General features: G+C 49.7%; 1 protein-coding gene across 1 annotated transcript in view; it reads right to left on the bottom strand.

Moving 5' to 3' along the window:
* Positions 1-435: 435 nt before the first annotated feature.
* MATN1 (matrilin 1) overlaps positions 436-15,414 on the bottom strand; it is a 29,039-nt gene continuing 14,060 nt past the window's right edge. The window contains exons 3-8 of the mRNA XM_068167457.1: positions 11,515-11,737; positions 8,398-8,523; positions 7,764-8,177; positions 5,275-5,427; positions 1,865-1,945; positions 436-866 (exon numbers count right to left, since the gene is read on the bottom strand). Of these exons, the coding sequence (XP_068023558.1) occupies positions 817-866; positions 1,865-1,945; positions 5,275-5,427; positions 7,764-8,177; positions 8,398-8,523; positions 11,515-11,737 (1,047 nt within the window). The 3' untranslated portion in view covers positions 436-816. The remainder of the gene's footprint in view (positions 867-1,864; positions 1,946-5,274; positions 5,428-7,763; positions 8,178-8,397; positions 8,524-11,514; positions 11,738-15,414) is intronic.

Below are 15,414 nucleotides of genomic sequence, written 5' to 3' on the forward strand. Positions count from 1 at the left end.
ACAAGTTCTGCACCATGAGGGTGGTGGAGCACTGGCACAGGCTGCACAGGGAGGTGGTTGAATCCCCATCCCTGGAGGTGTTTCAAAAAGGCAGAGATGTGGTGCTGAGGGCCATGGTTTAGCACCAGGCTTGGTAGAGTTAGAGAATGGTTGTGCTTGATGATTTTAAAGGTCTTTTCCAACCAACCCAGATAACCCTATGATTCTATAAACTAGCAGCAGCACCCTACCCTATCTGGTCTGGGAGATCATTGCTCTACTTCACCTAGTTACTGCCAAATGCTCCATGCTTAAAGGGATACCTCCCAGTCAGAAGCTGATCAGCAGCTCTGACGTTGTTCCACTCAGCAGCTGAGTTGATCTGAAGTCACTCTGACCTTTAATTTAAATTATCTCAGGCACAGAAACAAAAGATGCAAGAGAACACAGCAAGGATTCACAGAACTCGTAACCAAGTACTTCTTAACACACACACACACACACACACACACTCTCACACACACACATATATATATTAAGCTTTAAATCAACCCCAAATCTTCCAACCCACACCTCCCCCTTTTCTTATTTCATTTTCCTTGCATGGACTCTACACAATGCAACAAACATTAGCATGGTCTAGCTGCTGGTCACACACACAGTGCTCTGCCCTCTCTACAATGCCTGCTCTACTTTATACTTCTCTCTTAAATGCAGGTAGATTAGACTGTACAAATAGAAGCTGGCCCACAGCACTGTGGCCCAGCCACCCTCCCTTACAAGTGAAGGAGCTGTGGTTCTCTTAGGAAGGAGGGAAATTGCTGCTGGTTTGGGCTCTTAGATGATCTTGTTCTCCAGGGCTTCGATCCTCTTTGCTACGGCGTCCAGTGAGCAAGAGTTAAGGAGGGAAAAGAATTAATCGATGAGAGAGCATTTGTGCAGAACAATAAATGGCAACGAGTCAGTGATTCACTGCTCAGGCCCTCCCCTGCCTCGCAGAACGGAGCTGCCTTGCTGGGAGCAGCAGAGTGCTGTCATCCTCCGCTCTGGCGCTGGCAGAACCGTTCAGGTTGGTGCACTGCTGCTGAAGGGAGCAAATGCTCCGGCACTGAGCACAGGCTGCTGCGCACCTCTACCTGTGCTGGGGAAGGGCAGGGGCAAAGACGTGGGCTCGACTGGAGCCTGCTCTGAGTGCCTGACAGCCCTCCCTGAGCCGGAGCACTCTGCGCTGCCTGAAGAGCTCTTCCCGGAGCTGTGTGGTGTGTTGCAATTTTCTGCTCGTTTCACTAATTGCTTCTCCCGATGTGCTTGGGAGCAGCAACCCACTGGGTGAGAACTGCTGATGTGCTCGGAGCTTTTGCCTAATGGAAGTCACGGATTTCACTCAATTTGACTTAAAGGGGAACACAAATGCTGTGCAAACATGCTGCAGGGCATAGCAAAGCCCTGCGGTGTGTGAAGAAATTAGGGCATTGCTTTTAACTACCCAAGTCCTCTCTTTCTTCACACTGCAGAAGATCCTGGTTCCACCTAGCTCCTGCTGGAATCATCAAAGAGTTTTGGTGCTGAGGGCCAGGGTTTAGCAGCAGCCTTGGCAGAGTTAGGGAATGGTTGGACTGGATGTTCTTAAAGGGCTTTTCCAACCCAAACTCCAGCTAGTAAATGAAATCTCCCTAGCCCTGGGTGAGCCACCCCAAGTTTCCCTGATTCCTCTCCCCACCAGACCTCTGAACCTCATTCAGAAGTGTTTTCATTTCCTTGTTTCTCTTTCAGCCCCTTCTTCATGGGCTGCCTCTCACCCACCAGCAGACTTTCCCCACTGATCCCCTTAGAGAGCACAACCCAAGGCATGGGGTTCTGAGCAAACCCAGCTTCCAAAGGATATATTTCCTCTGCAAGGCATTTATGAGGTCTTCCACTTTCGTCTGGAACTTCACGATAGATTTGCATTCACAGGGATCTTCCTCTGTGGATTAGGATATCAAGAAGCTGAGTTAAGTGGCACCAAAAAAAAGAAAGGGGATTAAATCAAAACTAATGAGACAAGTGAAACGAGGCAATTCTGATTTCCTTGATCAGAAACAGGAAGGAAATAAAAATATCATTGCTTCTAATTAGCTGACTGATCACTTCTGGCTCTAACCTCGGATGACTGGAGGAGCTCACATTTGCTTCTTGCACAGGCTGTGCACACTAAAAGCCTTTCCTGGCTTTCCAGTCTCCACAAACCCTGCTGAGCTCCACCACTGCTGCTTAAAATTTGCACCCAGAAAATTGCCACTTGACCAAACACAGAGCTCACACACAGCATCCCCATGGGGGCCACACTCTTGTGCAAAACACCTGGAGTCCTGTGTCCAGTTCTGGGGCCCTCAGTTTAGGAGAGATGTTGAGTTGCTGAAAGGTGTCCAGAGAAGGGCAGCAAAGCTGGGGAGGGGTTTGGAGCACAGCCCTGTGAGGAGAGGCTGAGGGAACTGGGGTTGCTTAGCCTAGAGATGAGGAGGATCAGGGGAGACCTTATTGCTCTCCACAACTACCTGAAGGGAGGTTGTAACCAGATGGGTGTTGGTCTCTTCTCCCAGGTGACCACCAACAGAACAAGAGGATACAGTCTCAAGCTGTGCCAGGGGAGGGTTAGGCTGATGTTAGGAATAGGTTCTTCAAAGAGGGAGAGATTGGCCATTGGAATGTGCTGCCATGGGAGGTGATGGAGTCACCATCACTGGAGGTGTTTAAGAGGAGACTGGATGGGGTGCTTGGTGCCATGGTTTAGTTGATTAGATGGTGTTGGGTGTCATGGTTTAATTGATTAGATGGTTGGACTTGGTGATCTCTGAGTTCTTTTCCAACCTAGTTAATTCTATTCTATTCTATTCTATTCTATTCTATTCTATTCTATTCTATTCTATTCTATTCTATTCTATTCTATTCCATTCCATTCCATTCCATTCCATTCCATTCCATTCCATTCCATTCCATTCTTCTATTCTATTCCATTCTGTTCTGTTCTATTCTGTTCTATTCTAAATAAAAACTGGAGGCTCTGCTTGCCACCTGAGCGTCAAGACTCCCTTTGGCCTTGGCTTCAGTGTTCCATTTCCTGAGCAGGCCAAGTGTTGAGCATCAATCAGTTTGCTGATCTCTGTCAACCATTTACATTTGTTCCTGCAGAAGCCTTAACTGAAAGTGGAGCAGGAGCAAAGAAAGGACACTGAGAAGGCTGGGAAAACAAAGGAGATGTTCACAAGACCCCACTGAGTCAGCTCAGCTGCCAGGCAAATCAAAGGAGTAAAGGCTTTAAGGGAGAGGACATCACTTGCACAAAACCACAAGGGGATTAGACCAGTCATGAGTAAGCTAAAGCTGGATCTAATGAGATAGTTTTTAGCCATCTGTTGATCAATACAAGCTGGCACTGGAAATCAAATACAAATAATTCCTTTCCAATTTGTTTTTGGTCAACTCAGATATTAAGCTATTAACCCCAAATTGATCATTTTGCAAGCAAAACAATTGTTGCAAGATGTGTTTTTTACTTGCTTTGTGTTTGCTTGCTTTGGGTTTTTGCTTTAGTTGTGTGTGCATTCTTGAGAGATATTGAAGTACAATATGTTGGGGGGGGGGGGGGGGGGGAGTTCATCCAGCTCCCATCATCCTGTTCCCATCATCTCCTGCATTTTAAAGTGTCCATGGCAGAGAGAGGCTCTGTCCCCGACTCCTGGCTACTCAGCTCTGCAGACATGGGACCCTGGATGGTGTTGTCCCTCTGAGTCTTCCTCAGGAAGAAAGGGAGGTCCCATCTTTAGCAGCCTGGAGAACAAGGGCACTTACCCAGCATGACCCAGGAGATCATGCAAGGAACTGAATCTGATTTCCCTGAGGCAAGGTCTCTAACTTCCCAAGTACTTCTAATATGAATAATGGAACAGGTTGCCCAGGGAGGTTGTGGATGTCCCCTCGATGGAGGGGTTCAAGATCAGGCAGGATGAGGCCCTGGGCAACCTGGGCTTGTAGAAGGTGTTCCTGGCTATGGCAGGGGTGGGGGGGGTTGGAAATAGAAGATTTTTTAAGGTCCTTTCCAACCCAAACCATTCTGTGAGTCTATGAATTTAGACTCAAGGAGAGAAACCAGCTGAGGTCATCTACTGCCAACACACTTGGGTTTGGTATAAATAACAATGTCAGAAATTTCAAAGGAAAGGAAGAAGGAGATTAACATTTGCCAGTGTGTGTTAGTTCATCCAGCTGATGCTTTGGAGCATCTCCACATGCCATGAGAGCATCCTGTGGGGCTGTGGGACACTCAGGAGCAGGTCTACACCCTCATGGGAAGTAGAACTGAGCTTGGCAGAGCTCTCTTGGGAACTAAATGAGTCCCATCAGCGCTGTGTGCTCTTACTGGGAGCTGGAAAGAAATATTTGCCTGGCAGGATGAAGGAGCCTGAGCACCTGGACTTGCCAAGAGAGTGCCAGGTTCCTGATGAGCCTGGCAGGGAAGCGCTCAGAAGCGCTGCAAGGTATTCAGTGCCTTAAATGAAGCCTGAGAGTTTGGGATTCACTGTGATCAGCCTGATCAAGCAGATGGGCCAATATTTCACAGGAGGGATATGATTCCTCCCAAACAAAAATCTGAATTGACTGTGGTAGTTCTATTTGCAATCACTTTTAGACTCAGGTTATTTACAGACCAATATTCTTTACCTCTTCTTGTCATGCCTGCCGCCCACTGAGGCCCTTCCTTCACTAGGCTACCAACACATGAGCAACTCAGCTTTCATGTTGCACAAATTAAGACACCTACAAGTCCTGCAGAAGATACCAGATGCTCATTTCCACTTGAAATGTGCCTCCTCTCTGCTGCCTTTTTGGCTGTGCAGGCAGCCAGTGGTTAGTGAGCTTCAAGTCAGCTCTCCAGTTTTGGGATGATCGTCAAATTAAGCCAAATGAATCAACCCTTAGCTCCTTTCTGGAGCATCTCTTCTTTCCTTATGGCACTTTTGACTAGGCCTGATACAATAACCTTGGAAGAGGAAGGTAGAGAAGGCAAGAAAGGAGGAGAAAAAGGGAAGGAGAAGGCCGTTTACGAGAGGGGGAGATGGCTGAGGGGGCAGATCAGGTAACCATCCATAATGTTGATGTCTCATACTCCTTCCATGTGCTCTGCCAGCCCAATCCACTGAGAACAGAAAGCTTTTTGTGACATGCATCTGAAGGGACATTTTTGTCCTTCAGCTTCCAGCTTTCAGATGCAGTGACCAGCTCCTCCCCCCACCCCTGCCCAGTCCCCGCTCTCACCAATGCAGATTTTCATTTGCAGCTTCTTCCCGATCTTGCTGATGGTTCTGAAGTCAGCTGTGTAGAAGTAGTGCTCAGCTACTGGTTCTGAAGCAATTTCCCTCAGCTCATCCTCAACTGCGTTGCCAACTCCCACAGCAAACATCTTAAAGCCTGTGAGCAACAGGAGTCTGTCAGCTGGACAGCCACAAAGCATTTTGCTGCTCTGATACCAACCCCCAAACAATTTGCCCATCCTTGCTCATCTTCTGGACCCTTCCCATCTCCCCCCAGTTCTGCAGATGTTGGAACAGGTTGCACAGAGAAGTTGAGGAAACCCAGGGAGGTGGCGGAAGCCTCATCCCTGGAGGTGTTTGCAGCCAGGCTGGATGTGGCTGTGAGCAACCTGCTGGAGTGTGAGGTGTCCTTGCCCATGGCAGGGGGGCTGGAACTGGCTGATCCTTGAGGTCCCTTCCACCCCTGACAATTCTATGATTCTATAACTTCAAGCCTGGAAGTGTTGAAAGCCAACCTGGTTAGATGAGGCTTAGAGCAACCTGGGCTAGTGGAAGGTGTCTCTGCAATTCTGGAGAGAGCTGCACTGCAAGGCTTTTGTGGGGCTGGGTCCAGTCTGCAAAAACCAAGCTCCTAAGCCCAGAGTGGCTAACAATGTGGGATGGATCCCATCCAGGGATCCATCAGCAACCTGGTCTAGCAGGAAGTATCCCTACCCTTGGCAGGGGAGTTGGAAGTGGATGATCTTTAAGGTCCATTCCAACCCAAACCACTCAATGATTCTGGGTTCACAGGAAAATGAATCCCCAGACCCTCTACTGTTATGGACTTCTTTCAGCCAGCTCAAACAGGGGGCAAAAATATTTTTGCTGGTGAAGACTTACTAGAATTATCCAGACAGTGACCACTACCAGCACAAGAAGAGTGGTTTGGGGACACAAGAAAGGGCAGATCATCATGATCCCTTGACAGAAGCATGCAGCCCACTAAGAGGAGAGCAAAAACCAGCAAAAGCAAATGGTGGAAGCTTCACAGCAGCCTGGAGGCAGCATTCATCAGCCCATGTGGTGGCAGAGCCCCAGTGCCACGGAGACCTGTGGTTCAGCAAAACTGTAGCTGACTCTCTTTCTGAAATTGCAACTCACACAATCTGTCAAGAGCAAGGCCATGCTGTGAGCTAAGGACGTGCCCAGGTACTGTGCTTCACTGCCAAGAGATTGATTGCCCACCTCTGGCCTCAGCCTGCTCCTGTTGAGCTGAACTGACATTTTCCTGTTGGCTGGAATGGGGACACCGAATAACTCCTGCTTCCCAGTGTCTGTCAGGGCTTGTCCATGGCTACACACTGGTAATGCTTTCTCCTTCTTCCCTTTCAGCCTCGTCTTTCTACCTCTGGAACAGGTTGCTCAGAGAAGCGTGGGAGTCCCCATCCCTGGAGGTGTTCACAAAACCTGTGCACATGGCACCTTGGGACATGGTTTAGTGGCTGTGGTGGGGCTGGGTTGACAGCTGGAGTTGATGATTCATAGGCTTATAGAATGGGTTGGGTTGGAAGGGACCTTAAAGATCATCCAGTGGCAACCCCCTGCCATGGGCAGGGACACCTCCCACCAGCCCAGGTTGCTCAAGGTCTCATCCAGCCTGGCCTCGAACATCTCCAGGGAGGGGACATCCTCAACCTCCCTTGGGCAACCTGTTCCAGGGTCTCCAGACCCTCATTGTCAAGAGTTTCTTCCTAATTTCCAGTTTAAATGTCCCCTCCAACTAAAACAATTCTATGATCCAATATTTCTTGTTTCCAAAGTTCAACTCCAGGAACATCTCTGGAGTCAACTTATAAGCATCTCATTACTTATCCTTCTGAAACTACTTAGGAATAGGTGTTGGAGATCTCTGTGGAGGGACAAAAGAGGAGAAAGGAACAAGGCAGAAAGTTTTAATCCTCACAGAGGAATAAATTCTATTGCTGCAGTTTATAAAGACCTTTGGTTTTAGAAGAGCTGAGCATCCACACATAAGAGGCAGCTCACTCTGTGAAGATCAGCTTCTGACGAGCTGAGCTGCTTCCTGACCTTTATTGTTATCTGCTAGCCCTTAGTCCCATCTAGTGGTGGAGACTGACGTTAGGAACGAAGGATTCAGCAGTTTCTGAGCAGTCACACGGGCTGCCTCCACCCAAGCCAGGGAGGGGCTTTTGAGGCTGTCAGGTAATGATAGGGCTAGGGGGAATGGAATAAAACTAGAAACGGGTAGATTCAGACTGGATGTTAGGAAGAAGTTGTTCCCCATGAGAGAGTCTCCCCTGAGGCTCCTCTTCTCCAGGCTAAGCACCCCCAGCTCCCTCAGCCTCTCCTCATAAGGCTTGTGCTCGAGACAAATCTCCACAAAGCCTCTCTAGAGCAACCTGTTCCTGAGAGACATCTCCAGGGAAAGAGTCACACCCAGGCTGACATTGGATGCAGTACCTGCTCCAAGGGGGAATTCAGGAGACCTACCTAAGTCTTTGGCTTTCTTAGCAGCATCAGAGATGTAATCTTGTGAGCGCCCATCAGTGAAGACTATGCCCACCTTGGGGACCCCAGGCCTGGCTCCATTGATGACAGAAAAGGAGCTGTCAACGAGGTACTTCAGAGCCTGGCCTGTCATTGTCCCTTTCTCCATGTAGGACATTTTCTTGACTGCTGCTTTGATGTCCTTCTTGTTCTTGAACTGCCCCAGTGGGAACTCCTGTCTGACCGAGCTGGAGTACTGCACCAGGCCAACTTGGGCTTGCTTCTCTGACACCTCCAGCGAGTCCACGATTTGGTTGATGAATTTCTTCACCAGCTCGAAGTTCTCAGGCCTCACACTCTTGGAGCCATCGATCAGGAACACGAGATCCAGGGCGGATCCTAAGCCACCACTGCAGGCTGAAGCAAAAGGTGAGAAGAAGGCAGCAGAGGACATCCACTTAAGCCCTCAGCTAATTAGGTGGGAAAGCATTGCCCATTTTATGCCCAATGCAAAAGGTTTAATCCATCAAAACTCAGCAACAGTTCACACTGATGTTTTCCCAATGACTCTTGCTTCTGTCTACCCTGTCTCAGTCCTATCCCCACCACACCACTGCAGATGCAGACCCTGACATACCACTGCAGGTCTTCCCATCGCTGTTCAGCGTGAAGCCCTCTTTGCACCCACACTTGTAGGCTCCTGGGCTGCTGATGCAGATCTGCTCACAGTCGTGGTCTCCAGTGGCACACAGGTCTGACACCACTGCAAAGGAAGGTGCAGATGAAAACCAGAGACCGTGCCACAGCTTCCCAACCCAGCCCCTGCTCAGCCCCTGCACAAAGCATGGCATTTGTCACATGCACTCAGTGACAGCTAAATCCACCCTGCAGCAAGACAAAGCAGCAGAGGTCACAGACTCACAGAATTAAGCAGGTTGGAAAAGATCTTCAAGCTCATCAAGTTCAACCTAGCACCCAACACCATCTAATCACCTAAACCATGGCCACTAAGTGTCTCATTCAGGCTTTACTCTTGGATTGTGATTGAGGCACAAGGAGAACTGTTCACATCTCCTGACTCCATGGCACAGCCAGGACTAGAAGTATTCTCCATAGTGAGGGCAAACCCCTTCTGTCTGTTGAGCATCACAATATACTCCACTCTTCAAAGCTATTGCACGAGATTTACTTTCCAACACACCATCTGGGCTGGCCAATGCCCTTTTTTTCCCAGCTATGGAGATCTGTGGATGATGTGTGGATCCTAATCCCCAATTATGATTATTAAGCTCAGCTCCATGTGGAGTTGTCTTCCCTGGATGGGATTCATGTGCAAACAGGCTTGGAATTCACTTCAGAGGAGCCCTGGCACTTGCAGCTTTCAGACTGGCTCTCTACAAACATTTCTGCCTGCTGATCTGAACCTCGATCTGACTTGTGGGCTGCTGAGCAAACAGAAGCTGAGCTGCAGCCACCCAAGCCAGCAGCATTCAGTGACTGACAGCACTATCACAGCCACAGCAGTGATGGTGGAGAAGAAACTCAGCAGTGAACAGAAGTAACTGAAGCAAATCCACTTACAAATACCGGGGAAAGCTGTGCGGAGAAGTGAGCACTGAGTTCTAGCACAGCAATGGGAGGTGAGGCAAAGTCTTTCAAACGTAGAATCAGAGAGTAAAATCACACAATGCACAGCCAGTCCAACCCCGCTGCAGTCAGCAGGGACTTTCCCAGCTAGATCAGGATTCTCAGAGTCCCAGCAAGCCTGACCTTGAATATCTCCAAGGATGGGGCCTCAACTACCTCCCTGGGCAACCTGGTTTAGAGTTCCACCACCCTCCTGGTGCAGAACTTGTTCCTAACACCCAATCTAAATCTCCTCTGCTCTAATTTCAAACCCTTGCCCCTTGTCCTAGTGCTACAAGCCCTTGCAAACAGTCCCCCTGCAGGCTCCCTGTAGCCTCCTTCAGGCACTGGAGTTGAGAAGTTTCTGTTCATGATTTCAAGTCATTTGTGCTCTGCTCTGTATACTTTGAACTTCATAGATTCACAGAATGGGTTGGGTGGGAAGGGACCTTCAAGATCATCCAGTTCCAACCCCCTGCCATGGGCAGGAACACCTCCCTGTTGCCCAGGCTGCCCAAGGCCTCTCCAGAGTTGATGTGTCTGTATGTTTTGCCAGCACTGGTAGATCTTTCCAGCCTGCCTGTAGCCCCTGGGTATCAGTAACCATGCAGATGGGCTCTCAGGTTGAGCTCTCCAAAGCCTGCAGAGCTCTCATGAATCTGACTAGTGGCTGGATGGCCAAGGGTCTCTCTTTTTTCCCACGTGTGTGTTAGAGCATGATGGGGAACAGCTTGGCCAGTGCTGCAGAGGTCCCAGTGCTGTCAGTAGCCACAAAGCAAGCTGTGCCAGAGCAGGTGGTGTCTGGCTACAGCTCCAAGGAGGCTTTTGTGCAGCTGCTTGCAGAGAGCAGCAGCAGCTCACTTAGCAGTTGGTGTGGTGCTGTCCTCTGCTCACAATCCTTAGCACAGTGTTTCCTTTGCATGCAGCTCTGCCACGGGGAGGGCTTTGTCATCTGCATGTTGTAAACTTGAAAAGCAAGGCACAGAAAGGATTTGCCCCCTCCCCTCCCCCCTTCCTCCTTATCTTTTTGAATGACACCCAAGCCAGGACTTCCAAAACATTGTCAGGCCTCTCCATCTCTGGCTGCCTCCTGACTCCAGGGCAGCCAACACAAACTCCCACAAATATTCATGGCTTCTCCAGTTCTGCCTCTGTGCCCCCCTGAAGTATTTGTTCCCGTCTCCCTTGAGCTTTGAGCGTGGTGACACCTGATTACAATCGATGACTCACTTTATATTCAACATTCTCCTCCTTCCTACAGAGGAGGACATTTGCCCTGACAAAAAGCTGCTCACCTCCCATCATTTCCAACCTGAGAGCTGAATCAGGAAATTTTACACCTCCTGAAGAAATTGGTCTCGGGGAGTTTCACAGGTCCCTCTGTGTGTGTGTGTGTGCTTGCAGTGCCCTGCTGCAGGCACCCTGCTTGATCACAGCTCCTCAGAGGTGTTGCCACACGTCTGTGCTTGCATGGGATGGGGGTGTGAAACCCCCAAACCCTTCCTGCTGACACATGAAGTGGGTATTTATAGGCCACCTCCTGCAGTCTGGTGGAGGAAAGCAATAAAGCTTTCTCACTTCATTCAGACCTTCATGTAGGAGGGGACATGGCAGTAGGACAGGCAGGCAGGGTGAGGGAGGGCATTCTGCCCTCTGCCCTGTTCTGCTCTGGTGAGACCCCACCTGCAGCACTGCATCCAGTTCTGGTGCCCACAGCTTAAGAAGGACCTGGAACTGTTGGAGTGGGTCCAGAGCAGGCCATCAAGATGAGCAGAGGGCTGGAGAACCTCCCCTGTGGAGACAGGCTGGGAGAGTTGGGGCTGTTCAGCCTGAAGAAGGCTTCAGGGAGACCTTAGAACAACCTTGCAGTACCTGAAGGGAGCTCCAGAAGAGCTGGGGAGGGATTTTGACAAGAACTTGGAGTGACAGAGTGAGAGGGAATGGATTGAAGCTTGAGGAGAGCAGATTTAGACTGGAGATTAGGAAGCAATTCTTGACAGTGAAGACACTTGGCACAAGGGAGCAGGTGGATGAAGGGTGATCACACCTGCAACCTGCAGGTGAGAAGCTTGCTGGCAGCCACTTGCCGCCCTTGGCTGGGAAGCCAGGGGTGGTGGCCAGGACTTACCGCAGAAAGCCTCCTGAAACTTGTGGGTCAGCTTCTCTATGACGCTGTAGCTCTCCACATAGTCCACATGGTCATCCAGGGGCTCGCTGGCTATCTGCCTCAGCGTGTGCATGTCCACCCTGCCCACCCCAATGGCAAAGATCTCGATGCCAGCGGCCCTCGCCCTCGCCGACACGTCCTGCACGCCGTCCTGCGGGCGTCCGTCGGTCACGACGATCGCCACCTGCAGGCGGCAGAGCAGAGGCAAGGGGTGAGCTGCAACGGCCAAGGGCATCACTGCTGCTGGGGGAGTGAAGGTGGTTTCGTTCCCTCCCCTTCTGCCACCTGAGCCATTCTTTTGTGTGACTTTTATCATGGAATCACTTGGGTTGGAAAAGCCCTTTCAGCTCATCCAGCCCAACCATCCTCTAACGCTGCCAAAGCTGGGGCTCAGCCATGGCCCTCAGCACCACAGCCTCTATGAAACACCTCCAGGGATGGGGATTCAACCTCCTCCCTGGGCAGCCTGTGCCAGGCTTTGAGAACCCTTGCAGTGAAGAAGTTTCTTCTAATGGCCAACCTAAACCTCTCCTGGGACAACTTGAGGCCATTGAGCTCTCTTCCAACCTGGTCTGGTCTATTCTATTCTATTCTATTCTATTCTATTCTATTCTATTCTATTCTATTCTATTCTATTCTATTCTATTCTATTCTATTCTATTCTATTCTATTCTATTCTATTCTATTCTATTTCCTCTTATTTTGTCACTTGTTACTAGTGAGAAGAGACCAATCCCCACCTGGCTCCAAGTTCCTTGCAGGGAGTTGTAGAGCCAGAAAGTCTCCCCTCAGCCTCTTTTTCTCCAGGCTGAACAACCCTGGGTCCCTCAGCTACTTCTCATTAGCCCTGTCCTCCAGACCCTTCCCCATCTTTGTTGCCCTTCTCTGGACCTGCTTCAGCTCCTCAATATTCTTCTTGGAGTGAGTGGCCCAAAATTGAACTCAGTAGTCAAGGTGTGGCCTCACAAGTGCCAAGTACAGGGAGGGAAATCTCTGCCCTGGTCCTGCTGGCCACATTGTGGCTGACTCAAGCCAGGGTGCTGATGGCCACCTGGGCACAAGTTGGCTCGTATTCAGCTGCCTGTCAGTGTTTGTTTCTTGCTGAGCTGGAAAAGTTAAACTGCCAGGGACCAGATTGATTTAATTAAGGCACAACTGGTGCACCTTGTCTTTGAGGGAACCAAAGTAAAGGTTACGTTCTTCATATGCAAGCTGATGCTCAAACCAAACTCTTAACTACCTTCATGAACCCGCAGCTGACACTCAGGACAGCTCTAACTCAGTATAGGACTTTGAAGAGTCTTGGGAAACATCAGGAGATGGAAACCTTTCCCCATTTTACAGCTGGAGAAGCTGAAGCAGGGAGAAAGGATGAGGTCTGCCTGAGGTCACACTCTGTCAGTGTCTGCCATGATTGCTGAGTAGGGACTCACCAAAAGTAGCAGAGATTCAATCCTATTCCTTCTGACATCAGCCTTAAAATGACAGCTGGCTTAAGTGGGAACTGGATTTCACCTTGGATTAGAAGGTGCCTTAAACCAGTGGAAAGCCTCCATGGGTCCTGCTCCTGTTGCTACTTTGTCCATTTCCCTTTTTACTTCCCTTCAGGTAAGTGACATTGGCACAAGCCCCAAATCTTTGTCCTTTACCAGTTTGTCTGCTCCTGCCACTTTTCCTTACAACCTTTCCATTGTGACACCAGTGTCAGCTCCAGAGCAGCTGCCTGGGGGGTAATGCAGTGTGGGGAAATAGAATCAGAAGGAGTAGCTGAGCAGGGAAAAAAAGAAGAAGATGCTGAGGGGCCTGGAACACTTCTGATGAGGAAAGGCTGAGAGAAAAGAAGATTGAGGAGCATCTCATCAATGCTGATCAATACTTGAAGGGTAGGTGTCAGGAGGATGGGACCAGGCTTTTTTCAGGGGCACAGACTTGAACATAAGAAGTTCAATTGAAACATGAGGAGGAACTTTTAAGGGTGACACAGTCCTGGAGCAGGCTGCCCAGAGAGGTGGTGGAGTCTCCATCTCTGGAGATATTCAAAACCTTCCTAGATGTTCCTGTGTGACCTCCTCTATGTGAACCTGCCTTGGCAGGGGTGTTGGCCTTGATGTCATCCAGAGGTCCCTTCCAAGCCCTAAAATTTTCTGATACTGCCAAGAAACCTCCACAATGCACTCAGACACCCTCAGTAATACAGAAAGTAAAAGAAACACCAAACCAAAAAAGGGAGAATCACAAAATTGTCAGGGATGGAAGAGACCTCAAGGCTCAGCCAGTTCCAACCCCCCTGCCATGGGCAGGGACACCTCACACTACTGCAGGTTGCTCACAGCCACATCCAGCCTGGCTGCAAACACCTCCAGGGATGAGGCTTCCACCACCTCCCTGGGCAACCTGTGCCAGGCTCTCACCACCCTCATGGGGAACAACTTCTTCCTAACATCCAATCTGAATCTACCCATTTCTATTTTCCTCCATTCCCCCCAGTCCTATCACTCCCTGACACCCTCAGAAGTCCCTTTCCAGCTTTCTTGGAGCCCCCTTCAGACGCTGGAAGGCCACAAGAAGGTCTCCTTGGAGCCTTCTCCAGACTGAACAACCCCAACTCCCTCAGTCTGTCCTCATAGCAGAGCAGCTTCAGCCCTCTGCTCATCCTCATGGCCCTTCTCTGGACACCTTCCAGCACATCACCATCACCAGTCTGTGCCTGGCTGCTGAAAAAGCTAAAAATACAGTAAAAATCAAAATATTTCTCTTCTGCTTGTGTCCAAGATAAGGAAAAGTGTCACTTGTGGCTGCTGGCAGTGTGTGCTGTAAAGGGGAACAATCAGGACAGTGGAAGCTGGCCCAAAAGGAGCACTCTGGGTTGGTGCTGCTGGAGCAGAGCTGAGGCAGGGAGCAGAGCTGAGGCAGGGAGCAGAGCCAGCCATGCAATGAAGCTTTCTGCCAGGAGAGAGAGCCCTTGGCTCAGCTCTGCACACAGCCAGGAGCTCTCAGATGGGGGCTGACAATTAAGGCTTCTCAAAAGCCAAGCTGTCAGGAAACAAGATGTATGATCAAGTAGCTCCTGTGAGCAACACCACCCCGTGAGCAGGCTTCTGTCAGCAGCAGCCTGCAGCTCTTGCAGTGTTTGGCACAAGATGGAGGTGCTGAGTGTTCTCCTGGCACTTCTCTGTCTCAGAGAAGTGATTCTCCACCTTTAATCAACTCCTTTTGTTCTTCACATAGTGGTGGCACCTTTGCACAGGCCTGAGCCCCAGATAGGAGTCTATGAACACGACCAGGGAGGTGTTTGGTAGCAGCATCCACATCTGGATCTGATAGGAAAGATCTGCATAAGGGATCTGTGTGAAAATCTTACTACAGAGCACTCAAAAGTCATGCTGCTGCTGACCTGCTGCTGGAGAGAACCAAACTCCTGGGGCCAGGGAGTCTGGATCAGACCTCAGGAGTGAATCAGTGAACCCATGGATGAAATGAACATAGCAGTGAGTCAGAGCCAGCACAGAAACCTGTCTGTGACCATGAGCAGGAACAGGAGCTCACAGAAAAAGAACAAGTACAAAGTGATCCTGCTAGCACATGAAGTTATCTTGATAATCACTAAATCCTATTTTTCCCCTCCCTCCCTAGGATTCTCCCTCTAGACATTTCTCCTTCCTGCCAGCCTGAGTGAAAAGAAGTCCTTGTTATTTCTTCCTTTCTTTAATTGAATGTATTTATTTAAACCAACCTCCAGGTATTTTGCAGTCCAGGTTCTCTGTGCTGTGACCTTGTCTCATTTAAAAAGCTGAGAGCCCTGGTGTGTGCCTCGTTTGGTAAAGAGCAAGAGACAGGTCTGGGGAAAGGAGCAGCCTCTGC

Source organism: Melanerpes formicivorus, unplaced genomic scaffold (assembly GCF_026170545.1).
Source record: "Melanerpes formicivorus ecotype bairdi unplaced genomic scaffold, bMelFor1.0.p_v2 SCAF_118, whole genome shotgun sequence".
Lineage (NCBI taxonomy): Eukaryota > Metazoa > Chordata > Aves > Piciformes > Picidae > Melanerpes > Melanerpes formicivorus.